The sequence below is a fragment of the Syngnathus floridae genome, chromosome 22, assembly GCF_059516105.1.
Source record: "Syngnathus floridae isolate MCC-2025c chromosome 22, RoL_Sflo_1.0, whole genome shotgun sequence".
Lineage (NCBI taxonomy): Eukaryota > Metazoa > Chordata > Actinopteri > Syngnathiformes > Syngnathidae > Syngnathus > Syngnathus floridae.
This window is the reverse complement of record NC_142434.1, coordinates 6,913,651-6,939,029: the sequence shown is the minus strand read 5'-3', so window position 1 is coordinate 6,939,029 and position 25,379 is coordinate 6,913,651. Positions and strand designations below refer to the sequence as shown.

General features: G+C 41.7%; 2 protein-coding genes and 2 non-coding genes across 10 annotated transcripts; all 4 read left to right on the top strand.

Annotated features, from left to right (window-relative positions):
- Nucleotides 1-1,437: 1,437 nt before the first annotated feature.
- tmpoa (thymopoietin a) lies at nucleotides 1,438-10,852 on the top strand. Of its 6 annotated transcripts, none has more exons than XM_088367423.1 (9): nucleotides 1,438-1,928; nucleotides 5,737-5,854; nucleotides 5,979-6,128; nucleotides 6,563-6,702; nucleotides 7,577-7,630; nucleotides 8,914-9,072; nucleotides 9,350-9,457; nucleotides 9,680-9,780; nucleotides 9,920-10,852. In XM_088367423.1, the coding sequence occupies exons 1-9, from the start codon at nucleotides 1,686-1,688 to the stop codon at nucleotides 10,314-10,316; spliced, it is 1,470 nt and encodes a 489-aa protein (XP_088223549.1). In that variant the 5' UTR covers nucleotides 1,438-1,685; the 3' UTR covers nucleotides 10,317-10,852. The 6 variants fall into 6 exon arrangements, with proteins under 6 accessions (XP_088223549.1, XP_088223547.1, XP_088223551.1 ...); XM_088367421.1 differs by having other exon boundaries at nucleotides 9,347-9,457; XM_088367425.1 differs by lacking the exon at nucleotides 8,914-9,072 and having other exon boundaries at nucleotides 1,439-1,928.
- A 2,390-nt stretch (nucleotides 10,853-13,242) lies between these two features.
- slc25a3a (solute carrier family 25 member 3a) lies at nucleotides 13,243-19,631 on the top strand. 2 transcript variants are annotated; one of them, XM_088366873.1, is made up of 8 exons: nucleotides 13,243-13,406; nucleotides 13,797-13,963; nucleotides 16,291-16,415; nucleotides 16,675-16,854; nucleotides 17,316-17,497; nucleotides 17,804-17,976; nucleotides 18,700-18,810; nucleotides 19,174-19,631. In XM_088366873.1, the coding sequence occupies exons 2-8, from the start codon at nucleotides 13,828-13,830 to the stop codon at nucleotides 19,329-19,331; spliced, it is 1,065 nt and encodes a 354-aa protein (XP_088222999.1). In that variant the 5' UTR covers nucleotides 13,243-13,406; nucleotides 13,797-13,827; the 3' UTR covers nucleotides 19,332-19,631. The 2 variants fall into 2 exon arrangements, with proteins under 2 accessions (XP_088222999.1, XP_088223000.1); XM_088366874.1 differs by lacking the exon at nucleotides 16,291-16,415 and adding an exon at nucleotides 14,717-14,841.
- On the top strand, nucleotides 17,531-17,734 carry LOC148379513 (small nucleolar RNA SNORA53). Its single transcript, XR_015855541.1, has one exon. It is a non-coding gene; the product is annotated as a small nucleolar RNA SNORA53 (small nucleolar RNA).
- On the top strand, nucleotides 18,848-19,053 carry LOC148379512 (small nucleolar RNA SNORA53). The gene has a single exon (XR_015855542.1). It is a non-coding gene; the product is annotated as a small nucleolar RNA SNORA53 (small nucleolar RNA).
- Nucleotides 19,632-25,379: the final 5,748 nt, after the last annotated feature.

Genomic DNA, 25,379 nt, shown 5'->3' with positions numbered 1-25,379 from the left:
AGCTCGTTCAGAGTTAGATAAATAAAACGAAAACAATGCAAGTTATTTATACTTTCTTATGCAGCCCGGTACCAAATGATCCACGGACCGGTACCGGTTAGCGGCCTGGGGGTTGGAGACCTCTACAGCAGGGGTCACCAACACGGTGCCCGCGGGCACCAGGTCGCCCGTGAGGACCGCATGAGTCGCCCGCAGGACTGTTCGAAAATTAGCTCAAATAGCGGCACTTGTCAGTGAGCTGCATCTATTTATTTTACAGTCAAACCTCGGTTTTAGAACGTCCCGGTTCTCGAACAAATTGGAATTCGAACAAAAAAATCGAGATTTTTTTGCTTCGGTTGTCGAACAAAATTCGGAGGTCGAACCTCGCGAGAGGAGCCGGGAGGACCCGAGAAAACTCGACCGCACGGCCCGGATGCCGACTGACTCCGTTGTTATTGTATTTTCGTTACTTTGAGGATTGTATTAACCCCTAATCATGCCTCCAAAGAAAGCAAGTGGGAGCAGCCATCCTAAAACACAAAGACGCTCTTAAAGCAATGCGACAGTGAGCGCCCAGCGCGCTGCTGTTGCGCGATCGGACCAAATTAAGCTCCCTGCGCACTGAGGTCCACTTAAATTTTGGAAAGTACATCAGGACTTTAAAAATATTTTCTAAATTTTAGCGACGGATCTGTCACAATAATGCGACCAGCGCGGTGCAGTTGCGCGGTTGGCGACTCGCGACTGTTGCGCGTTCGGCGGTGCGCTGCAGTTGCGCGATCGGACAAAATTAAGCTCCCTGCGCACTTAGGTCCACTTAAATTTTGGAAAGTACATAAGGACTTTAAAGATATTTTCTAAATTTTAGCGACGGCTCTGTCACAATAATGCGACCAGCGCGGTGCAGTTGCGCGGTGGGCGACGCGCTACGGTTGCGCGTTCGGCGGTGCGCTGAAGTTGCGCGATCGGACAAATATGCGCAAATGAAATAATGCTTAAAAAAGGCGGGGGTGGGTTTGTCTTGAAACGGATAACATTTTTTCCATTATTTGTAATGGGAAAAGTAGATTCGGAATTCGACCGATTCGCTTCTCGAACCGCCTTCTGGAACGGATTGTGGTCAAAAACCAAGGTTTGACTGTATTTTTGCTATTCTTGTTAAAATCACACTTACGAACTGGAAATGACAATAATAACACAGTGAAAGCCAAATTGAGCAAATTGGCTATTTCAGAAGTGTGTGTCAAACTGGTAGCCCTTTGCCTTAATCAGTACCCAGGAAGTAGCTCTTGGTTTGAGAAAGGTTGGTGACCCCTGCTCTACAGAGATTGCTTCGTTTTCAATCATTGCCACTGACCAATAACAAACCACATTCAAGACCCATGTGACCAACTATAAGCCAATCACAGAAGAAGATCACGCCCTTTCTGGGTCGTTTCAAAAGTGGGAAGGGCTTCTTTCCACTTTAAACCCGCGCAGCCTTCTGAAACGTAACTTCCTAAAGAAAGAGGAGGAATCCATAACTTTTATCACCGCGTGACGCAGTTGTGCACATTTTAACAGCGAAGAACCTGCTTTGCGGAATAGTTCCAGTAAGAGGCGCCAGTTAGCCTCTCTAATTTGGTCCACCACCCTCGAAGTAAGCTAGCCAGTTAACTCCGTTTGCTGCCGCAACCTTTTCCCCGTTGTCTTCGCACGCCGACATGCCGGGATACATGGACGACCCATCGCAGCTCACCAAGGACAAGCTTAAAAGCGAGTTAATGGCTCACAACGTGGAGCTCCCGACTGGTAACCACAATAAAGATGTCTACGTTCAGCTTTATCTGGAGAATTTGACCGCGCAGAACAAAAAGCATGTCGCCGCCGCGACTTTGGACGCCTTCTCGAGTGACGAGGAGCTGCCCCCGCCTGTGGTATCTAGCAGAAGCCGTTCCTCCGGCAAAGTGAGTACTTAGGGGGGAAGTAGTTGTAAAACCGTTTCTGCTGTTCTTGTCGTCTTTTAAATGCTCCTTTGTTTAATTCAAATATAAAGGCACATCCTCTACCACCAAATGGTGTGAATGCGTTTTTGACTTTTGTACCTCCTAACAAGAAGATAGAGATTTGGATCATCTGTTTTTGCTATGAAAAGTCACTTTGCCTTGAATGGCCCATTTGTTGGGCTTAAATTTCATGTCAGCTGTCGTGGCCCTTCTCTAGTGGCGTATGTGAGCGTCCCCCAGAGTTTTAAACACGTTACTTCACTGCCAAAGGTTGTCTAGTCTAGTTCATATCAGTGGGCATGGGCGCAGAGAACACACGGGAAAGAGGGCGACCCACCCAACCCAGACACATAATTTTGCCAAAAGTGAGTTTAATATAGAGTACAACAGAGAGGACATGTTCAATTTCCATGGTTACATGCCACATGCATGCTACAGCTAATTGTCCATGGAAGTCGCCGTTCTGAGTCAGGCTCAGAACTTATAAGAATTAACTTTGAGGCAGGCCCAAATATTGTTTTTTTATTAATAATTCATTTCTATGCCATGGTTTCAAATAAGAATTCTTAAATGGCTTCAGTTAGTTTTACAGTACGTGACCCGTTTGCACAATAAATTATGAGCCAATGTGAAACTATTTGGAATTGTTTGAAAATGGAGTCCATAAAATGCATTGAGTGGTTTTGTGTTGGGTGAAATTGTCAACATTCCTCTGTAATCACCCCGCCCACATTTTTCCCAACTGGAAGACGGGAGCTCACGACTTCTAAAGCCAATGGAGCAGACGTTTGTAAACTCAAATTACTATCCAGAAATCACATTTGGGTGTTCTACCTTTCTGCCTAAATCATTGGGAACAAATTTACATTGAAGTGGAAATATTTTGTTTCGCATTTGTGTCATTTATAGGGCTTTTGAATGTTGAGATTGTTTTTTTATAAATACTAATTTACAAGTGTTTTTATTTGTAAATAGCGCTGTTCGTATTTGTCACATTTACATGTTTGGAACAGATGTGATGGTAGATGTCGCTTGACAAGATGATTGAACAGTGAACGTGAACTTTCATGTCATACAAGTCTTATTTGGGTTTATGTCTATTTGCGGCATTACATTTTTAGAAGACATCTGCAAGTACAGGTAGGAAACCGCATGTTTTTCTTATTAAACTTGAGATTTATGGGAGATTCGTCTTTAATTGGGAGTAGCTAGAAAACAAAATTATTATACATCAATTAACGTCTTTTTTTCATGTTGTGTTAATTGTCGCAAAGATATTTGTCACTTGCGTGTTTTTTTTTCTTGTTTTTGCTTTGTTTTATTGACGAAATGCTTTAGGCTGAAGCTAATCATAGACTATCGCGCTTCTCCATAATTAAGCGATTTGCCTCTTGCTTCTCTGCTATCCATCATGTGTTACCGGATGCACATATGTTTGCGTGATTATAGGCTGCCGGTATCTGAGGAATGTTCAGCACAAAAATTAATTCCTCACATTTTTCACATAGCAACCACTAGGCAGAGTATAAACCTGTATAGATTGTCATGCTTTATTAGTCGGCGTGTAGAGGACAAATGGTTAGATTTGAAGGCAGTGACTAAATCTTAGCGCTCCCACCAAGATTTAAGAACAAAGATGTTATTAGCTGAGCTTGTAAGCAAGCTCAATCACAACAAACCATGTGAGAATGTGAGCAAGAGTTTTCACAGGAAAGTTTTGCGTCTAGAATTAGTGAGGGAGGTAGCGTTAATAAACACATGATCAAAATGGGGATTTGGTAACTTGACAAAATATTTTTGGACATTTTGCACTTTAGACATGTCTTGAGTTTAATGGTCCTTGACAACATCCTACAAGAAAAACAGGTTTGGTAAGATAAGCAGTTGACCTCGTTTATTTTCTTTGAGCCAAGTTAGCGTCTGCATTGACCAGCAATTGAAAGCATTAAGGTAGAGATTTTACCTTACCATAGTTTGGCATGGATGTAACGATTCATTGAAAAGTCCAGTTGAGATGTAACGATTTATCAAAATTTTATTTAAGGTGCTTAAAATATGCGGGCTGTTTAGAGATGTCAAAATGAATCAAGTAATCGCCTCGAGTTTTATTAGTCGAGTGATCATTTAGAGCCATTTGTCCAAAACTAATGATTCTGATTTTTATAGTCTTCCATGAGAGCAGACTGATCTATCTTTTGGGTTTGATCAAAATAGGACAATTGCAACCATCTGCTTTTAGTTTGGGAAATAATGACCATCAATCCTATTTGTGTGATATAACTTTGCTGTTAAGTTTTTAATCACAAAAAAATTGGTTGATATCCAGTATTTGGGATTTTTTTTAATGCACTTTAATGCAAATAAAATTGTACACGATTAATCGATTCTAGATCATTCTAAAAAATATCTTGATAGTGATAGCCCTACAGATGTTAAAATAAAAGCATCTTTTGGTTAGAAAATGAGTCATTGATTTTGTTTAATTAAAAATAAACAGCTTTTAAAATTTGAATTGAAATCTGAAATTGAAAATTGAATCAAATCGGGGTTTGAGTGAATTGTTTCATTCCTAGCACCCAGTTCTAATTCTCAACAAAACCTAGTAAGGCAATGAAGAAGTCAAGCATACACTACAGTGACTCTTTCATTTCCAGTATTTGCTCCATGTTACCTCATCCAAGCTGCAATGTGAAGTTGTAGAGGAAAATCTGATGGCATTTGCGTAGACATACCCCCATAAAGTTTGCGGGCTGATGTCCAATTATGACCTCAGGTTTTAGTCATGTCTTTGAAAGACAGGGCGTGGTCTTCAGGAGAGGAAACACGAGCTAGTTCTGCCTTCCTCTTTTCCCGCTCTTAGCCAGACTGTTGTAATTACGAAACACTTACCCCGAGCTCAAATCAAGCCTTGTCCGCCCCTGTAAATGCGTGAAGATTGTAAGCCAATCTCCTTGAGTTTGCCTCTCACATTCATTATGATTGTGGAGTGCTAACTGACAAGTTGAACACAAGTTTCTGGAATTCTTCAGATGTTTCTACTAAAACTACAATTTTAGGCCGCCCGTGCGTTTTGCGATGCGGTCGACCATTCACAGCTCGACTTTAGTGACCGTGCCACGTGAACACATGAAATACGCCTCCACCGTAAGGTTGAAAGCCATCCAAAGCGGCTTAGGAGCAAAGTTTTTCAAACCTGGTCTGGACAGTGCAGTGACTTCAGAGAGGGAGGGGTAGTAGAGCAGAGTTTGATGGAAACATGAGGCAACATTCTTAAGGAAATGAAGTGCAAACTTGACATTCTTCAGCTGGTTTACACATTGGGTGTGTTATGACTTGACCATGTGCTGACGATTTCGGAGTGCTTGCAAACATCGCTCGGGAGACTCGGAGTAAATTATGTGGTTTGGTGTGTTGATGAACATTAAGCCAATTGTGTTTTGGTTACGGTTGTTGTCATTCTAATTGGAGCACAACCACACCAGGGTGTGCTGACTGGGCCTTGGGCTATGAAAATGCATTGAGGAAGAAATGACAATGACATCATTCATTAACCGTGCATACATACTGCTAATTTGTGTGGCAAATGTGAGTACGGCGATTTATATATATATATATATATATATATATATATATATATATATATACTATGCAAATGAACACAAGATGAAGGAGAAGCAGAGCGACTTTTCTACGCAGGACAATGCTTAACATAACTTCAACAAGGAAACAGATTGCGCAATGCTAAATCAAACCACCGTGTTCTTTACAGAAAGCACCCAAGAAGACAGACAAGACTCGACCCACTGAGTTGGACGTGACTACCCTGACCGATGACTACCTGAGGGATGAGCTGCTCAAACATGGAGTCGATGCCGGCCCGATTGTTGGTGAGTCCACGTTTCGCAAACAGTCTGCTTTACCGGTATCGGACACTGGACACTTTTTTGGTATTGCAGTTAACACAAATAATAATTGTTCATATTTAACAACTTTGACCAACTTTTGTTCCAGCATCAACGCGTAAACTGTACGAGAAGAAGCTGCAGAAACTACTTGATGACGGCCCTGCACAGGCGACAGTAACGAAGATAGTGGTCACGGAGATCCAAGTTAATCACAACGGCAACTCTGAATCGGACCTCTATAGCGATAAAGAGGACGGTAAGGCCCTGCACATGACCACTGGTTATTACAGATTAGACTGTTTGTAGAGCCACCATAATTTAAAATAAAATAAATGTGAAAATGCGCAGCTATAAATATATAAATTCAATTAAACATTTGATATATTTTAATTGAAATTGTCAATTATAATTTTTGATATATGTAGTTTTACCTAATTTTGATTTTGGCATTTTTTTTCCAAACATCCAATAACCAAGCCGTAATAAAACCTCGAGAGTATATTTTTGTGTGAGGGGCAATCATTTAAAAAATGTTATGAAAACTAGCATACATCGCATTGTGTGTTGTATACACGTGTACATTATACATAATATTTTTATAAATTGTAAAAGAAAGAAAGGGGGTTTTATTGATGTGGCTTCAAGTATAAGGGTTAATAGACCGGCTCTCACATGGCGTGCTGTTTTTAGATGTTACAGCAGAACGGGAGCCTGAGCCAGTGCCTGAGCCAGTGGCTGAGCTCGAACCAGTTCCAGTGGTGGAGAGGCCAGTCAGGAGCCGAGGGAAAACGCCAGTCACTACTCGCACTCGCAGCAGCGAGCACAAGACTGTAAGTCACTCTTCACGAGTTCCTTGCTTTTATTTCTTTGTGCTCTTAAGTCGTTGGCAAAGTTGAAGTCCTGTCACCAGAAGTGTTTTGCCATCAATGATATGGGCAAGTTGGGGATGGGACACAGCTGGGTTTTATTAGAATTTAACCTCACACTGGAGAGGAAGTGTGTGTGTGTGTGGGGGGGGGGTGTTAATGCTCGAGTACAGTGCAGTCACTCCCAGTGTCAAGTGAGCCTGCTTGTTTTTTTTTCTGCATGTCAGACTCAAACACATGACGTGGATTAGCCGTTTCCACGGCATAGCAGATTCTTTTCATGGCTGACTTTTCACTAACCCCGATGTCTGCTTTTGATATCGGTGCGCTTTTTTCCGGGTTGTCCACCTTTCATTGTGCAGAACGGCTTTTATTTTATCGTCGTGACATTCGTCTCATTTTATTCTTTCTAGCAACGGAGCGTGACCGTGTTCTTGTCTTTGTTTACCGATTTTGGCAACGCAGCTCTTCCTGCTCACATAACATGTATTCGAATCAAACGAAAATTGAAATATTGAATGAAACACATGTATATAGCATGTTTTTATGATGCCGTTGTGGGTGAAGTCACTTGTGAGCCTCTGACTAAAAGTGTTAGCAAAGTTTTCCGCTACCAGAAACGGACTTTAACTTTAAACCGATGATGATGATCGTCAAACTCTGTCGGCTGACAGATGGCAGTAAAGGATACTTGGATGATAACATACAGTACATATTCAAAGTATGTATAACAAACTTTGGATTTAGTTTTCCTTTTGGGTTTAAGTTGTGAAAAAGAACATTAAGCACACGCTGAACTTTCTCCCCCCCACCACCTTCTGTTTTGAAACCCGTTTAGTTCCACCATAAACAAGTGGCAACCGAGACGCTTCTCAACACAGCTCTGCTTGAGGTCAGCTTTGTTTGTTTTTTTGTTTGTTTGTTTGTTTGTTTGTTTGTTTGGTTGGTTGGTTGGTTGGTTGCTTGGTTGGTTGGTTGGTTGGTTGGTTGGTTGGTTGGTTTTTTTATCACATAATATTTCACATTTTTGCCTTCATTGATGCTGGTCTTTTAGGCCGCTGAGCCACGACATGGACCGATGTTGGAAAACAGTTTAACTTTGACACCAGCATTTAGGGTGCATTGCACTTAGATTTGACTACTTCTACACTGAATTTTTTTGGGATTGGATTTACTCAAAGCCATGCACTTCTCAAGTGGTTGCATGAAAGAAAATAATCTGCATCCAGATCCTCTTTTTTTAAGTCGACTCTACCTGGGGCTGTCACTATGGAATATTTTTAGAATCGATTATTCCATCAATTAATTGGATAAAATTTTATTTTGCATGAAAGTGTCTTACAAAAACACCCCCTCCCCATTTACTGTTTATTTGGTATTTTTTTAGCAATTAAAAACAATAAATAACAAACAGTTTCACATGAGGGATTAATATACTCACCGTATTTTTTAAAGATGAATCAGTTACTCGTGCGGTTATTATTTTCTGTAGTAGAAGCAGATTTTTGCAAGGGTCTTGTTTTCATTTAACACAATAAAAATCTGTTCATGAATGACTACAGAAGTTAATGGATAATTAATGTTGAGAGGCTGATATTAAATGATTTGGACAAATCTAAGTGGCTTCAAAGCATTACTCTATTATTAAGAGTTGTCGATTAATTTGATAATCCATTACTTGTCAATTAATCGATTAATTTTGAATGCTCCAGGGTGTCAAACAAATTTGTCGCGGGCCGCATTGTAGTCATAGTTTCCCTCGGAGGGCCATTATGCCTATCAACGCCTTATGTTATTTACAGTATAGGCAACACGACAAACTGACGATAACTAATTTTTAAATCAGAGATTAGTAAAACCTGTTCAAATAGTTTAAAAAGATAAATGGTAGTAAAAATGACTAGCAATATCTCTATTTTTAAAAAGTGAAGACAATTTGTAATGAGACAAAGTTGATGCAAAATTTGTCTTTGCGGGCCACACAAAATGATGTAGAGGGCTGTATGGGTGGGGGGCCTTGAGTTTGACCCCTATGCTCTACTATACTATATCTACTTAAATGTATCTGGATGTGGATAATTTTATTTTGTACAATTGAATTGAATGAATTCAACACCATCATTTCCCAGTGTGCTTCCATTGACGTTCTCTAATATCGCACTGTGCTTTCTTCAGCGCCGACCTGAGGAACAAAGCCCTCTGCCAGCTACCAAGCAATCCAGGCCTTTCTCCCCTTGTGTTTACAAATCAAAAGCTGACCCTGTTACTTTGAGACCTGTTTGCAATATTTCACCTATTAGAAATGAGGACACCCATTGGTGGCTGGAATCCAAGGTTGGCAGTTGGGATTTCAGGGTTACTGTACTTTTGAATGTGGACAACTGTGGTGGCCCTGTTGCTTTACGCACTGTATTATATTTCTTCCACGTGACACGTAAAAGCTAAACTGGTCCATTTGGACGGTGAAGCCACACTCGCATGCCAGATGGTTGGTTACGGTGAATATATGTAACAGTGCTTTTTCACACACAGTTGTTGAGTTTCTGTCGGGGCAGTTGTCGGACAGCCGGCAGGGTTAAACGTCACAATCACATACACAGTTTTTCAGCAGGAGGTGTTTGGGTCACCAGATGACCCGCAGCATAACAGACAGAAGAAAATCACAAGCTTCTTGGACAAATGTAGCCCTGTGAAGACGCACGGTGGCGTAGTGAAACAGGTGTGCAGTCAGACCAGGTTTTTTTGCGGTGGTCACCCAGTGGAGTATTAAAGGTTTTGAGGGGGGGTGTCATTTGTTAACTTAGCCATGTTATTAGATTGATAATAATTTGTGATTTGTGCATTTTAATGTGGAAAATAAGCACAGCATATTCATCAAGCTGATGGCCTCTGTTCACCATTATTCAAACATAAATGAATGAATGTGTCTGTGTTTGTTCAGGTGGAGAAGATAGCAGCCAGCGAGCAAACCCCCAAAGTGGACAAGAAAGATATCCTTGAAGAGCTCTTTGCCAATGATGTCAGTAGTCCTACAGGAATCACGTAAGTAGTCGAGTACAAAACACTTTGATGTGTATCCTACCTAGCTGTCAATATTAGCATAGTATTTGAATGCCTTTCCTGCCTTAATACCTCCAAATTATCAAGCGAAGAACCAGAACTCGTTTCCTTTTTTTCTTAGGGCGACTTGTAGACGGCCAATTCGAGGAGCTGCCGGGCGCCCAGTGGTCCCCAGCGATCTGTGGAATGTTGAAAACTCTCTTCTTTTCTCTCCCAAAACTACAAAAACCATCAATAACACCACCTCCTCTTCCTACACAGAGAGCCGTGTTATCAACAGAGTCAACAGCTTGCCAAACTCCTCAAAATCTTTGTCAGGCACATCTGTACTTGTGTCTGCAGCGCCCTCGAATGGTCTTACTAAGGTAGTGCGCCCAGGCATAGCTCTGTGGAAGAAGGTCCTCCTCCTGGCAATTGTGGGTGCTTTTTTGTTCTTTATTTACCAGGCCATGGAAACCAATACCATCAACCCTTTTTCAGCAGCTGAGTCTGAGGTAGACGCCGGCAGCAAAGCATAGAGCTTGTAGGGAAGGTAGTTTGGGAGGACTGTTTACTCATAACATTTTAAATTTATCTGTGAATCACCATTAGTCCTTTTTTTTTTAACATAAGTGGTCTGAAATGATCACTGTCCACATTGTCGTTCCCCCCCCCCCCTTTCTCACTGGATGTTGAACCACCCTGAGATCACAACAAAGCCAGACACATACAAAAACCCCAAATACCATAGCATAGAAGATGTGGACTCACTAATACTGTATTTTATCATTTTTTGTTATTCTTAACATGCATGGTGTGAATGAACTTTGTTGAGAGATTGTTTCTCACACTTGCTTTTGAGTGCAAGTCTTATTAGTCGTAGCCTTGGGGTTTTATTTTGTACATGAGCCAGCTTTGTAGGCTCATTATCCAAACACAGTTTAAGCTTTATAAATATTTTTCTGAAATTTTCTCTTTATAATAAATGTCTTACTGCATTCTACTTAATTATGCATTTGTGTCCCAGTTGTTGATATGCAGTATTGAATTTACCAAATAAACAATAAAAATGTGACTGTTGAAAGTGCTTTTTATCTTGTAACATTAAACTAATTTCTTAAGGTTTGGTCACTTTGTAATTATGTAAAAATGTAGGCTTGCACTTTTGGTATGTTCGGCATATAAACGCATGTTGATACTGTTAGGTTACGGATTTTAGTTATTGATCTGACTCCAAATTGCGATGTCCTAATCCACACACTGGCGCACCTAACAATTTTGTGAGTTCGTTCTGTCAAAGAGAAGACCAGTAGATCAATCAGACCAAATTTACCAATTGTTTATTCCTGACAAAGCGCACTAATACAGGCCTGGGTCCCGGGTCCCTCACACTAAAACTCGTGCATTTTTGTGACCACCAAAAGATGACACATTCTTCCGGGTTGCCCAGTTTTGAAGAAACACAATATGAATATTAAAGCATGCAAAACATTGTGAGATGATTGGTCGATGGCCATCTCCTCCCCGTCCAGGTGTTGCTGAGGTCAGGCGGTTGGGTTTTCCCCGCGAAGCCCGGCCACATAGACGAGCTGTTGTTCTCGTTTCTCACCAACCTTGAGGTGTTCTCGTCCGGTACTCCCTATCTGGGCCTATTCCACAACACTTCGAAGAAAACAAGTTCATGCAGTTTGCCTGCACATTCTTCGCCACCCACCAATCCACACGAGCACTCCAATACTGGATATTAATATGATTATAAGTTTAACACAACCTTAAAAAATATGTTTGCAAACTCCCGAAAGCACATTTCCCTTTAATACGAATAACTGAGTTGACACTGAACACAGTGGTACTAATAACTGAGTTGACACTGAACACAGTGGCATACTGTTGGCTGGAGGACTTAGCTGCTCATCTTTGAGAAGGACAAGCTTTTGATGTCATTTGGACCTGATGGCGGCGCGTGCACACGCAGCGGCCACTCTCTGTCCCGTTCGGTGTTTTGTGAGTGTTTACTGAGTGTTTGTCCGGCAGTTTTGTGTGTGTTCATTTCGTGTGATAAGTCGTGCTACTAGTGCGGCGGGCATGTTCTGCTCAACATCGGCGGAAGTGGGTTTTATGGCGTTCTGGACTTTGGTGCGGAGAGATTAAGGGCGCTCGGACTGCTTCGTCATGGAGCGACGCCGGACTGGCCTGCTCTTCCTCCCCCGGTTGGACTGCGTCGTGAGCTCGGACTGCTCCGTCCTGGAGCATTGTTGGGATGCGTCGGCAGCGGGTCTGCGAGGCAGCGGAAGAGGGGCCAGCGCGAAGACGTCGGGCCAGGCTTGCGGCCAACCCAGCTAGCCCAGCCGTGCCTTCCATTCTCCTGGCGTACGTTCGTTCGCGGGACGACAAGATGGGTTGCGTTCGCCTGATAGGATCCACGAACCGGACAGTGCGTGCCTGCTGTGTGCTCGTGTTCGCAGTGGCCTGGTTGACTGTCATCTTTCCAGACTCTGCTGTGCATCGGGAGCGGCTAGCGTGCTATCACTCTTATATGTTCATCTTCTTGTTTTATTTTTCCTGTGTTGTTCACTTGTATGTGCGTTGTGAACTCTGTCTTGTCACCCTGGGATAGTGAGAAACGTAATTTCGATCTCTTTGTGTGTCTTGACATGCGGAGGAATTGACAATAAAGGAGACTTTGACTTTGACCTTGAGTAGCAGAACACATCTTTAATGTTCTTATTGTTGATTTTTTTTATTTATTATTTATTCATATCGTTGGCCATTCACCAACCACCAGTCTCAGAGTGCAAGTGGATTGTCACATGGCTACATATGTCATGTTAGCAGGCTTGTTTATGCCACATACCATGCATAACAGCAATGGGTTGATGAAATGATGGTTTGAACCTGAACCTTTTTGCTGGTATCTCTGAACAAAATTATTTGTGTAAATACATGATGTAAACATGGACAAAACCTAAAAGTTACGTTGTTGTTTTGCTACATACATCACGTTAGCAGGCTTGTTTATGCCACATACCATGCATAACAGCAATGGGTTGATGAAATGATTGTTTGAACCTGAACCTTTTTGCTGGTATCTCTGGACAAAGTTATTTTGTCTAATACTAATGTCTTAGTTAGACATTACTAAGTTTATGTCAACAAGACATAAACATGAACAAAGCTTAAAGGTTATGTTGTTGTTTTGTTGTGCGCGCACTAAACTACAACTAAAATTTGTTTGCTCTCTGAGCAACTAGATGTCATTTTTAGTCAAGTTGCAAAATGGCCGCTCCTGAGATGGTTAAACACGGGTAAATTTCGCTGCTTAATTTATATTCTACAAACGTAATATTAATCGGAATATCGTGTTTAAACTGGTGGGGGAGCAGATTGTAAAGAAATGTTTGAGTTGACGTCCCCTTTAAAAGACCTCGAGCTGGTGTAATGTTTTCCTTACCGCTAGGTAAACTCAAGTATTATTGCATCCAAACTGCAGCGTAGAGAAAGTCGATAACCCTCCCACAGGACGAACTGTGACGTCACGAAAGGACAAAGCCCTACCGGAGGTCGTTCTCTCTCTCTTGGAGCCGCCGGTTTGCAGCTGAGCGGAGACGCCATCTTAAGACGCACATCAAGTAAGTTACATTAATCGTTTTAAAAGCAACTGCGTGAAATATCAAGATTATAATGTTTGGTTGGAATCTCCTGACATGTCACCACCATAAAAAGATAAGCTACTGCTTTTATTTCCGTGAGTGGCACAGGGCAACCATTCCACCTTGTAGCGGTCAAGTTAGCATTGCAGTGTAGCATACAAGCCAGGACATGAATGTATGTGACCGGGCAGGTAGATTTAAGTCATTTAACGACATAAACGTCACCAAGCGCAATAGTTCAGTGTTCTTTGGACATCACTGATGGAATTAATAATATTACATCACATTACATAAAGTTCATTCGTGCATGCTGCTCGGTGGGGGTGGGTAGCTTCAATCCAATCATAGCTAACCTGTTGCTCATTGCAGCGCAGCTCCGCGGACAGGCAGGACCACCAGCATGTATCCCTCGACTTTGACGCAGCTGGCTCGGGCCAATCCATTCAGCGCCCCCCTGTTCGCGCTCCAGAAAGTGGAGGAACCACAGCAGAGTGCACAGAGGACACGCCGACTGGCGGCAGCCGCTACGGCAGACGGTAACGACCTACTCGCCCCCCCAGACCGCCTTCTAAACTCTCGTTGTCAGCCTTGGCTTAGCCAACCGTTTTTATCGCATTGCTCCTTAATCGTGGACCTTATTTATTTTTACTTGCTAGTATTTGTGCAATGCATATCAACATTTCTCAATAGGTGCTCATAGGCGGCATGCGTATTCAGGCCTTTGCTAAAGCTAAACTGCTAATGTAGGACAAGGAAGGGCACACAATCTCCCTTTCATATAGTGTCAAAAAAGGGTGTGGGATGACATTATGATAACGTTGCATTCATTCTATAGTAACCAAATTGTAAGCGCAGTAGTGAAATGAGAACAAATTGTCCTGGCATTTGGATATAGGCCTGGTTGTAAAAGCAGTACAGTTTTAAGGCAAGATCTACATATTTTGTCTGAACAAAATAAAATAAAAGGCTAGTACAGTGTCCGAATGAATTTTTTGGAAGACTGTAACAACTTTTCAAAGACTTTGTCAAGAATATTGATGTTATTATCTTTGACTTAGATGAATAATCAAGTTGGTAGTCTCAGCTTTGTTTTCTGACAACACTGTTGCCCTTTGCTTTTGCAGGTCATTTCTAAATTCTACTAAGTTTGTAAATTATCCTTCATTACGGCCTTTTAGTTTATCAGACCAACTGGTTGTTTTGTTAGTGATTTTGTTAGTGTTTTTTTTAGTGTAATATCATATATTTATGGATTTTTTTCCCCTTTTAAATCCAACCTGTTCCTTCAGAGGGAGACAGTTGTGAATTTGGCTCTCGGAAGTATTTCGTCCTGTGTGGCTTTGGTGGGATTCTGAGCTGTGGCACCACACACACAGCAGTCGTTCCCCTCGATCTGGTCAAATGCCGAATGCAGGTCTGTTCCCCCCCCCTTCAGCTCAGTTTTTGTACTCCATCCGTGACTTTTTTTTTTAAGTTTCGAATTTGCATGTAAAAATGCATATAATCCAGTTTTGAAATCCCCACTCCTGCCCCTGGCATGCATATTGGGGTGATCACTCGATGGCTGCATGCCTCGTACCTCATTGATTGTCTACTCCCACTGCACGCACGTGGTGTCATTTGACATTTTCTCCTCTGAGAACAATTGAGGAAGAGTGTAGGTTAAGGTGACTGAGGCTGATATCATCATTGACTGGGAAGAACTTTTTTTCCAGTCAATTTTGAATGCGAAATAATGGATTATATTTTTCCTGATGTGACATTTCTTTGCATAGTCTGTAACCCGCCAGGTAAGACTGATTTGAAAGGTGAAAATACATCTGCTGAATACAATTATTCCATGTCCCATTGTTATAATTCAAGAAATTGCTTCAATGTTAATTTGATTATTGTTGGTGAGGAAAACACAAACTTCTTTGACCACACTGATTGGTTGCACATATTCCACAATGGATATGGGCGTAATAAATTTGTGTATTGACTAATATGCATTTTGGCCTTAATTGTTAAGTCAGAAACCCTCTGAGGTATCCTCGTGCACTTGTAAACTTCCAAAATATCAATGTGGTCCATTGAAGTTCATATCAAAATCACTTGTCAATGAGATTTTTTGTGGTCCAACAAATAAATGATGGCATGTTTGAGACAGCCACATTAAATGGAAGAGTCCCGTTTGAAAATGAATTGAAACTATAATCTGCCTTTTCCACTGTCTGGTACCTGATTAACCCGATGCGACTCGTACTTTCTGTGTCCAAGTGCCCCAACTAGGCATGGACCGATATCAAATTTTGACGGTATGATAACTGTGAACAAAAATGTCAGTGCTCTCGAATAGCCAATTGTCAAATATTTGCAAAAAATCAAACTGCCACCCAACACACCCACCATCAAGCACAATCTATTTTAACTTAAAATATATATATATATTATTTTATTATTTTAGTATCCCCCCCTCACCTCTTCTATACATTACTCACCCTACTCCTCTGCTCGCCCTAAATAAAAGTTGATCTCGAAAGTAAATTGCAGCTCATCAACACCGAAGTAATCACATGGCAAACAGCCTCCCAGACTAGTGCTTAGTCGGCCCCCTCCAGGCCACACCCCCAATCTCATTCAAATTAGCCTCCTCAAAAGTGGAAACTCTACTGCAATAACCTAAGGTATGTACAGTCGAGTCACTACTGCACAGTGGAAATGTGCAAATAAAGTTAACAGATCCACAACGACTTGTGGTTCTTTTTATACAATACTGAAAACTCTTCCCTTATGTGGCCCTGAATTGGTGTTGTTTTGATTCCTTTTGTGTTTTGCATGTGACCCTTGCATGTTGCACGTATGTTGTCCCCTTCTACCACAGATGAGTTTAGCTGTGAGTTTGGCTCCTCAAAGTACTACGCCCTGTGTGGCTTTGGGGGCATCCTGAGCTGTGGCCTCACACACACGGCGGTAGTACCCCTCGACCTTGTCAAGTGTCGTCTGCAGGTTTGTATGGAAAAATCTACGCTCGGTAGTGGCTGCAATTTGCCAGAAAACACTCCAAACTCATGGTTTAGTGCCAGATTAGAGCTGTGATGAAACAGTAAACCATATTCATAATAAATATTGATTGATTTGAAATCCCCCTCTAAATTACAGCCACCATTTAGAAGCAATTGAAAGTACTTGCCAAATTGCAGGGTGGTGAAATTGGATCAGGAAATGCAACGCCATGGTCCTTACTGGGGTGCTTCTGTTTTTTTAGGTGAACCCCGACAAGTACAAGAGCATCGGCAATGGCTTTTCCGTCACTGTGAGGGAGGACGGTGTTCGAGGCTTGGCCAAGGGCTGGGCACCGACCTTCATCGGCTACTCCATGCAGGGCCTCTGCAAGTTTGGCTTCTATGAAGTGTTCAAGATCTTTTACAGTGACCTTCTTGGAGAGGTTTGCCCAACGTCGTAAAGCAGGAATGTCAAACTAACTTTTGTTGCGGTCCTCATCATAGCCATAATTTCTTTCCGAGAGCCATTATGAATGTCAACCCAAATGAATGTATGAACGACTGTCAACCCAAATGAATGTATGAACGTCTAATAGTATAGTCTTCACAACAAACTGATGATTAACTAGTTTTGAAATCAGAGAATAGTAAAAACTGTTCAGTTTTTTTAAAATATGAATAGTAATAAAACTTGCTGGGAACATCTCTATTAGTGAAGACAATTTGTAATTTTAGTTTTGACACAGTCGATGCAGAATTTGTCTTGGCGGGCCAAATATAATTAATTACAATGTGGGCCAGATTTGGTCCGCAGGGCTGAGTTTGACACCACTGTCCTAAAATCAGTTAGAAAAACAACCAGGTTTGTACTTATGGTTCTATTTTTGGGGATCTTGCAAAACAGGAGAACACCTACATGTGGAGAACATCTCTGTACCTCGCTGCCTCAGCCAGCGCCGAGTTCTTCGCTGACATCGCTCTGGCTCCTATGGAGGCTGTCAAAGTGCGCATCCAGACCCAGCCGGGTTACGCCAACACCCTCCGGGAGTGCGTTCCCAAGATGTACGCCGAGGAGGGTCTCTGGGCGTAAGTGAGCCAACTGCTTTTTGACCATTTGACCACACGTTCCTTAGATCCACCTCTGGGGGGTACTCTGCTCTCAGCGGATGCCCTCAGCAGCTTTCTGGCTGTACAGTTGGAGGTGCTTGAGTCATTGGCGTGTGAGAGCAGTCTACCTGTTTCTCGGGTCACCTGCACCACTGGCAGCCCTGTTCTGTAAAAACAGGAAATCAACCAGTGTTGCTAGCCAGGGGAATGGACATTTGGACTTGCTTGCTTTGAAGCAAAATTACTGTGGAGTCTCACGTATTGCTCAAATCTCCAACCATGTAGTTTCTACAAGGGGGTGGTACCCTTGTGGATGAGGCAGATTCCGTACACCATGATGAAATTTGCCTGCTTTGAGCGCACCGTGGAAATGCTCTACAAGCACGTCGTCCCCAAGCCCCGCAGCGAGTGCAGCAAATCCGAGCAGCTGGTAGTCACTTTTGTGGCCGGTTACATCGGTAAGTACAGCGTGGGATGGCATCGTAGGGCTTGAAATTAAGTATTTTGAGTTGAAATAGATTTAAGAAAATAAAATATTGTTATGCCTCACTGTGGCACATATTGGTTTATTAATTAGGAATGGTCTTGGTCTGGTACCGGTACTCGCAATGTTGGGCTGATACCAGTAACGAGCACTCTATTGTGGCCGTGTTTACAATCAGGACCTAAGAAATAGAAGAATAGAAACTTAAAATTTGTGCAATTTTATGGAAAAGTGCTATTCTGGGATACATAGGTCGTTCTTTAAAGTTTAGGAACTCGTGGTATCAGTGCTTGCTCATCATTGCTACTCAAGAGCTGAGTACTCAAACTAGCATTGGACAGAAAAGACATGGCATTGAAAATCCCTGCTATTTTACATTTGTTGGTAAATTAATGGTAAAGTACGCCAAAGCCATTAGGTCGACAAATTCTCTAAATTGGCTTAATATTCTGCTGGCCATGTTTGGTTTAACGGACAGCAAGTTTGATGTTTTATTGCTGTGATTAAGGCTGACAGTAACCGGTCATTACCTCAAATAATGACATTTGAACAAATAATAAAATGATTGACTCTTTGCTACTGTTCAGCCAATGACAAATATGATTTATGTCAAGAATAGAGGATGGGTTTTTAAAAAAAAATAATTTTTTGAATCCAGTTGTAGTAATTAAAGTGATTTCTATCTCTCTGTGTACAGCTGGTGTGTTTTGCGCCATCGTGTCCCACCCTGCTGATTCTGTGGTGTCTGTGCTGAACAAGGAGAAGGGAAGCACTGCTGTCCAGGTCCTCAAGAAGCTCGGTCCCAAAGGTGGGTTTCAAGGATTTAAACAAGGTTTGAGCGACAGTACACGCTCCTTAGATCCACCTCTAGAGGGCGCTGTGCTCTTGAGCTAAGCCTCTCTGCAGCTTTGCGGCTGTACAATTGGAGGTGCTTGAGTCATTGGCGTGTTAGAGCAGTCTACCTGTTCCCCGGCTTACCTGCACCCCTGGCAACCCTGTCCTCAATAAGGCAGGGCATCTCCCAGTGTTGCTAGCTTGGTGAACGGACAACTATTAAGTGTATTTGTCAAAGGCCTTCATAGAAGTTGTGTTCAAGTAGAATATAACTGATTGACAGAAATTTGTCACCAGAATATTTGTGTATTTTGTTGTGCTTTTCCATTTTGTGCAGGTGTGTGGAAGGGTTTGGTTGCCCGTATCATCATGATCGGTACTTTGACAGCGCTGCAGTGGTTCATCTACGATTCAGTCAAGGTTTACTTCCGTCTGCCCCGCCCCCCTCCCCCTGAGATGCCCGAGTCCCTGAAGAAGAAGCTCGGCATAGAGTAATAGCACCACGGCCACCTCCATTATGAGATGGCAATCAACAGATGACAACTAATTTCTCAACTTGCAGTCGGTGCGCACAGCATTTTTATATATTTATGCCCTCAGTCCAGCTGTTTCAATGAATGGGGCTGTAACTATCATGTATATTTAACATACAAAATTATGTAATAAAAAGAACCTGTTGTCGATCTTTAGTCACCAAAAAAGATGGAAAAACAATATTTCTTTGCTGTGCAGCACTTGTCATTTTATTTTGCTCCTGTGATTTGAGAATGGAAATTAAACACACTTCCTGGGGAATGTTGAATTTTTTTTTTTTCATACAAATTTGCAACAAAACAAAATTTTAGTTTGCACCTGTGATTTGAGAATGGAAATTAAAAACACTTCCTGGGGAACGTCAATTTTTTTTTTTTTTCATACAAAATTGCAACAAAACTGAATTTGCTTATTTATATTTGCAACCTAACACATTTAAGCTCATACCAAACCAGCCAGGATAATGTGCCTGAGTTTTGGGCTTTGAGCATATTTTCTGTATAGTTTAATCAAATACCGTAATTGCCGGACTATAAGCCGCACCGGATTAAAAGACGCACCAGCTAAAATTCAGGGATATTTCAGTTTTTTTCTTACATAAACCGCACCGGACTATAAGCCGCACGTGCACACGAGTTTTTTACAAAGAAAGACAATACATAGAAAACCTTTTTAACGGTTTAATAACATACTTGAACATGTCTTTCTAAACATTGCCTGTGACGCAGCAGTAGTACCGCAGCAACGCGGAAGTGTGCATGCGAGTTATTAGCAAAGAAAGACTGGACACAAAGTTTTTTTTAAAGCTTTAATAACATACCTTAACATTTCTTTCCAAACACTGCCTGTGACGCGGCAGTAGTACCGCAGCAAAACGGAATTAACACAGCAAAGTCATTGAGACGCGGCGGTAACACAGCAGCAACACGGTAGCACAGCACTAACAGGGCTGGTTAAAAAAAACATACCATTAAAAGTGAAAAAAGAGCCGTCTTCACCTTCCTCCTGTGCACTGAAACCATCGAAGTCTTCCTCCTTAGTGTCCGATTGGAATAGCGTTAGATATCCTTCGCCTCACACTTTCTCAGTCTCTCTTTCGTCGTCGCTTTTATGCATTTCTTCGAGTGTGAAGAAGGTCTGCATGCTAATCTTATTCATGCACGAAGCGCTAAATTACATGAAACTAGCGAGCGACACGTATAGCTTAAAAGCGGCATCATATGCATTTCTTTTGTCCCCCCATAATGACGGTTTGTGTATAAAAGCTTCCTGTCTTTGTGTGAGCGCGGGTGTGTGCGTGATGTGCGAGACGATCAAAACACAAACTAGCACGTCTTCTTCGGCGCATTCTCTTCTTCGTCTGTCTCGCTCTTGCTTCCTGCTAGAGCGCCCCCTGGAGACCGGAGGCCGTAAAAATCCATAAGTACGCTCCAGAGTAGACACAAGATAATGTCATCAACATCGACTGCCTTTGGCTTAAAAGCGGCATCATATGCATTTCTTTTGTCCCCCATGATGATGGTTTGTGTATAAAGGCTTCCTTTCAGTAATGTCCGTCTTGATCGCGTTTTGCGTGATGCGCGAAATGTAAACACAAACTAGCGCGTCTTCTTCGGCTTATTATCTCTTCTTCGCCTGTCTCGCTTTTGCTTCCTGCTAGAGCGCCCCCTGGAGGCCGGAGGCCGTAAAAATCCATAAGTACGCCGCGCTGCCTTTAAGGTTCAAAGTAACCTTCTGAATAAAATGCATTAAAAGTTCACATTCATTACAACTTGTTTTTGGTGAGCAAAATGTCAGAAGAATTGAACTTAAATGCTGATTGATTGGGTTTTAATACAATGCAGATGGTCCAAACAGCGCCACTGCTTTGTGTAATCTCTGAGTGACATGGAAAAGCGCTTCGTGCATGAATAAGATTAGCATGCAGACCCTCTTCACACTCGAAGACAGGGTTTAGAGCACAGGTGTCAAACTCAAGGCCCGGGGGCCAGATACGGCCCGCCACATCATGCTATGTGGCCCGCGAAGACAAATTGTGCATCAAATTCGTGTGTCATTACTAGAATTGCAAATTGTCTTCACCTTTACTAATATCTTTTTTTTTAAATATTTGACCAGTCTTTACCCGTCTGATTTGAAAACGAGTTATTTGTCAGTTTGTTTTGTAGCTTTTACTGTATATAATAGTGTTAAGAGTAAAAGTGATCAAGTCATCACAAAAATCACGATTTTTTTTTTATATAAGCCGCACCTGACTATAAGCCGCAGGGTCCAAAATTTTGGAAAAAAGTCACGGCTTATAGTCTGGAAATTACGGTACATTATCATACTTGATCTATGAATCTACTAATGGTATACGTCATAGCTTTGTACATATCAATGCAATTTAATTGCCACATTATAAGCTTAATGATGGAGCTAAATCATCAAATCCGTAATATTTACTCACAAAGACGATAATGGACATGCAAATATGAAAATCAATTAGCACAGTCCTAAAAAACAAGGAGTAACTAGAGCTAAACGGATGGATTTTTCTGCCTAATTCCAATTGCTTAAACACAATATAAACCAGATTAACACGTTTATACAAGTGGATGCACATAGAACAGAATAGAATTGTTCATGTTCCCCTGAAATGTACAGTAATTTTAATTATTTGGTAATGCTATGTCAAACATGCTTCTCTCCACGACTTGTTCTGCTTCCCGTACAGCTGACCAGTGGGTAGCGCTGTATGGAATGACATACTAGCCTTTCTATGTGCCACTTTTACATAAAGATGCCTGCGTATACAGTCAGAAATATCAATATTGTGATATTTCCTGAAATATCAACCACCCCTGGGCCCCATTTACCACAACGCGTTAAGCCTAATGTGTGACATGTGGAAAGATGTCTGTGCAACATCGGCATCTGCATCATCTAATGGTAAGCATGCCTGGCCTGGGTCATAGCAACACATACACGACCATCATTAGAATCCATTTGGTCGCTCATAAAGTAGGCAGTTTGTATGCTGCAAACCTTGTTGCTGGCTGTTGCAGGGAAGAAGATGCGCCTAACTGGGCCTGCTCCCGAGGAGAGGTCACAGGAAATGGAGGCCATTTGTGTGGGATCGCGGTGTTACCACTATGCCGTTCAAGGAAATATCAAAGCTCTAAAATGATTTCCACATAGTGTTTTTAGTTGAAAATTGTGATAACACAAAACTACACAGGTACATAAGGCCAATTTATAGCTAGGTGGTACATCAAGGATTGTTTGGTGGCAGTCTTGGCTAGATGTTCACACAATTCTGATTGAATATCTTAATGTTCAATTTTTATTATTTTTGTAATTTATTTTATGTTAATGTACACATACTTCTTTTTTTGTCTTTTTACAGAACACTGACTCAAAAAGATAAAATTGCTTTTTTTTGGTTGTCATTCTTATAGGACTGAATCGATTGTAAGGGCTTTCCCATATTAAAATAAATCACTTGCAGACATATTCTTCCAAGTGCTGATTTATGTTTTCGTCAGGGAATGAAACTAATACCATATCAACATGAAATTTGTGGACATTCTTACTCCATAAATAAACAAAAATGAAGAAATTCTGCTTTGGAAAAGTAATTTATGGTTACTTCGGTGTCCCATTGGCATGGATCCTTCAAAACGGTTTTGTCAGAATGCTACGAACAAATTTGAACATTTAATAAATGTCCAATGCTAAAAAAAGAAAAGGAAATAAGTCTGTAGTTTAAAAAAACCCATCAAGTATTAACTGAGTGCTTACGTATTTTTACACTATGAGAGTTAAAAAGATGCTAATTACCGTATTTATTCTAATTATCGCCCATATTCTAATAATCGCCCAGTGTGTGCTAGCGATGACATAAATAAAAAACATTGATACCTCTAATTATCGCCCACGCTGCTAAAATTGCAGCGATTGGCCATTGCGCGCGGCCGTTCCGATCGGCCAAAGCGCGCAGTCGTTGCGAGCGGCAACTCCGATCGGGCATTGCAGTTTCAACCGAAAGGAAGTGTGCGGCTTTGGAGCGGCCGTTGCGATCGGCCATCGCGAGTGGCCGTTCCGATCGGCCATTGCGCGCAGTCGTTGTGCGTTTGAAGTATGCTGCGTTCCTTAAGAACACCAGTGAGATGCAGGTATTGCATACTACATAAGGAAAATATACATTATATCGCCCATTTCAGTGCCCCTTGGCGATCGGACAAAAAGGGTTCTATATTAATCGCCCACCCCCCTGTTGGACATAAACCTTCTCTAATTATCGCCCTGGGCGTATTATAAAGGTAAAATAACATATTCCCAATCTTATGAAGGTAGACTGACTCTGGAACAGATTTGTTTTCTCTAGGAATATAGTATGCATATTTAAAATCAGTTTATACTTAAATTGCAATTATGTCAGAATCTGCTTGATTCTCGGGTCAATGCTTGATTTAGTTGTCTTCTAATTCAATGACTCTAAAGCAGGGGTGTCAAACTCATTTTTTCTGCGGGCCGCATTGTAGTCATAGCTTCTTTCGGAGGGCCATTTTGACTGTCAACCCAAATAAATGTATGAGCACCTCATATTATATACAGTTGAAGCTACAAAACAAGCTGACAAATAACTCGTTTTCAAATCAGACAAGTAAAAATTGGTCAAATATAAAAAAAAAAAGATATTAAAAGCGAAGACAATTTGCTAGGCGGCTCGGTGGCGCACTGGGTAGCACGTCCGCCTCACAGTTACGAGGGTGCGGGTTCGATTCCACCTCCGGCCCTCCCTGTGTGGAGTTTGCATGTTCTCCCCGGGCCCGCGTGGGTTTTCTCCGGGCACTACGGTTTCCTCCCACATTCCAAAAACATGCTTGGTAGGCCGATTGAAGACTCCAAATTGTCCCTAGGTGTGAGTGTGGGTGCGAATGGTTGTCTGTCTCTGTGTGTCCTGCGATTGGCTGGCAACCGGTTCAGGGTGTCCCCCGCCTACTGCCCGATGACGGCTGGGATAGGCTCCAGCACGCCCGCGACCCCCGTGGGGACTAAGCGGTTCAGAAAATGGATGGATGGACAATTTGCTATTCTAGTAATTGCACACGAATTTGATGCACAATTTCGTCTTCGCGGGCCACATAAAATGATGTGGCGGGCCGTATCTGGCCCCCGGGCCTTGAGTTTGCCACGTAAGGGATTCTGAATTAAAATCAAAGTTTAAGGGGAAAATTGTGAATGGAAACTGTACTTTTGCACTGTGAAAGCTCAAATTACTTCTGCTTTTAAATATCCTATTGACCCCATGACACAGACTGTACATGCTTAAAAGCCTGGGTGACAAACAAAAGCGTTACCAAGAACAAAGGCGTCATCGTTGGGACGTGCATTCATGCGTTCATTGATTTTAAAGCCTTGTGCCATGAGGCTTTCGAGCGTACTGGTATTGCTCTCGGTCACATGAACACGGGGCCTTTTTATGTGTGTGTGTGTGTGTGTGTGTGTGTGTGTGTGTGTGTGTGTGTGTGTGTGTGTGTGTACGTGCGTGCGTGTGTGTGATTGGAGGTTGTTTTTCCGCTGGTTTAGTTTGAGTTTTAGACTGAAGCTAATGCTAACCTAGTGTGCTCTTTTAGCATAATTTTGCCACGTCAGTACAAAAAGAGAATATTAATTTAATTTTTATTAATATTACTATAGCTTTTGTTGTTTGTTTTGTTGGCTTTTATCATAGATTATGATTAATAAACAAACCCCAAACAGCTTTTCTTATACTATTTATTTACATTTAAAGATAATTTATTGATGTCAAATCAGATTTTCCATGTTGTCTTTGTCTTTTGAAATAATTCTGTTGAACCACAATTCAAAAACAGTGCTTGATTTTCTTTAGTTAATTTTAATTTAGAAAACATTTAGTTTGGATTTTAGACTGAAGCTAACGCTAACCTTGTGTGCTCTTTCAGCATAATTTCAAGGTGCCACGTCAGTACAAAAGAAAATATTAATTTTAATTTTTTTGAT

What these genes read in the sequence shown, in the direction of transcription:
- slc25a3a (XM_088366873.1), top strand. Translation starts at nt 13,828, where the DNA reads ATGTATCCCTCGACTTTGACGCAGCTGGCTCGGGCCAATCCATTCAGC. An exon ending in TTGTCAAGTGTCGTCTGCAG is followed by an intron (nt 16,416 to 16,674) that starts GTTTGTATGGAA and finishes CTGTTTTTTTAG; the next exon opens with GTGAACCCCGACAAGTACAA. An exon ending in GCCGAGGAGGGTCTCTGGGC is followed by an intron (nt 17,498 to 17,803) that starts GTAAGTGAGCCA and finishes CCAACCATGTAG; the next exon opens with TTTCTACAAGGGGGTGGTAC.
- tmpoa (XM_088367421.1), top strand. Translation starts at nt 1,686, where the DNA reads ATGCCGGGATACATGGACGACCCATCGCAGCTCACCAAGGACAAGCTT. An exon ending in GCAGCAGCGAGCACAAGACT is followed by an intron (nt 6,703 to 7,576) that starts GTAAGTCACTCT and finishes AAACCCGTTTAG; the next exon opens with TTCCACCATAAACAAGTGGC. An exon ending in ACGGTGGCGTAGTGAAACAG is followed by an intron (nt 9,458 to 9,679) that starts GTGTGCAGTCAG and finishes GTGTTTGTTCAG; the next exon opens with GTGGAGAAGATAGCAGCCAG.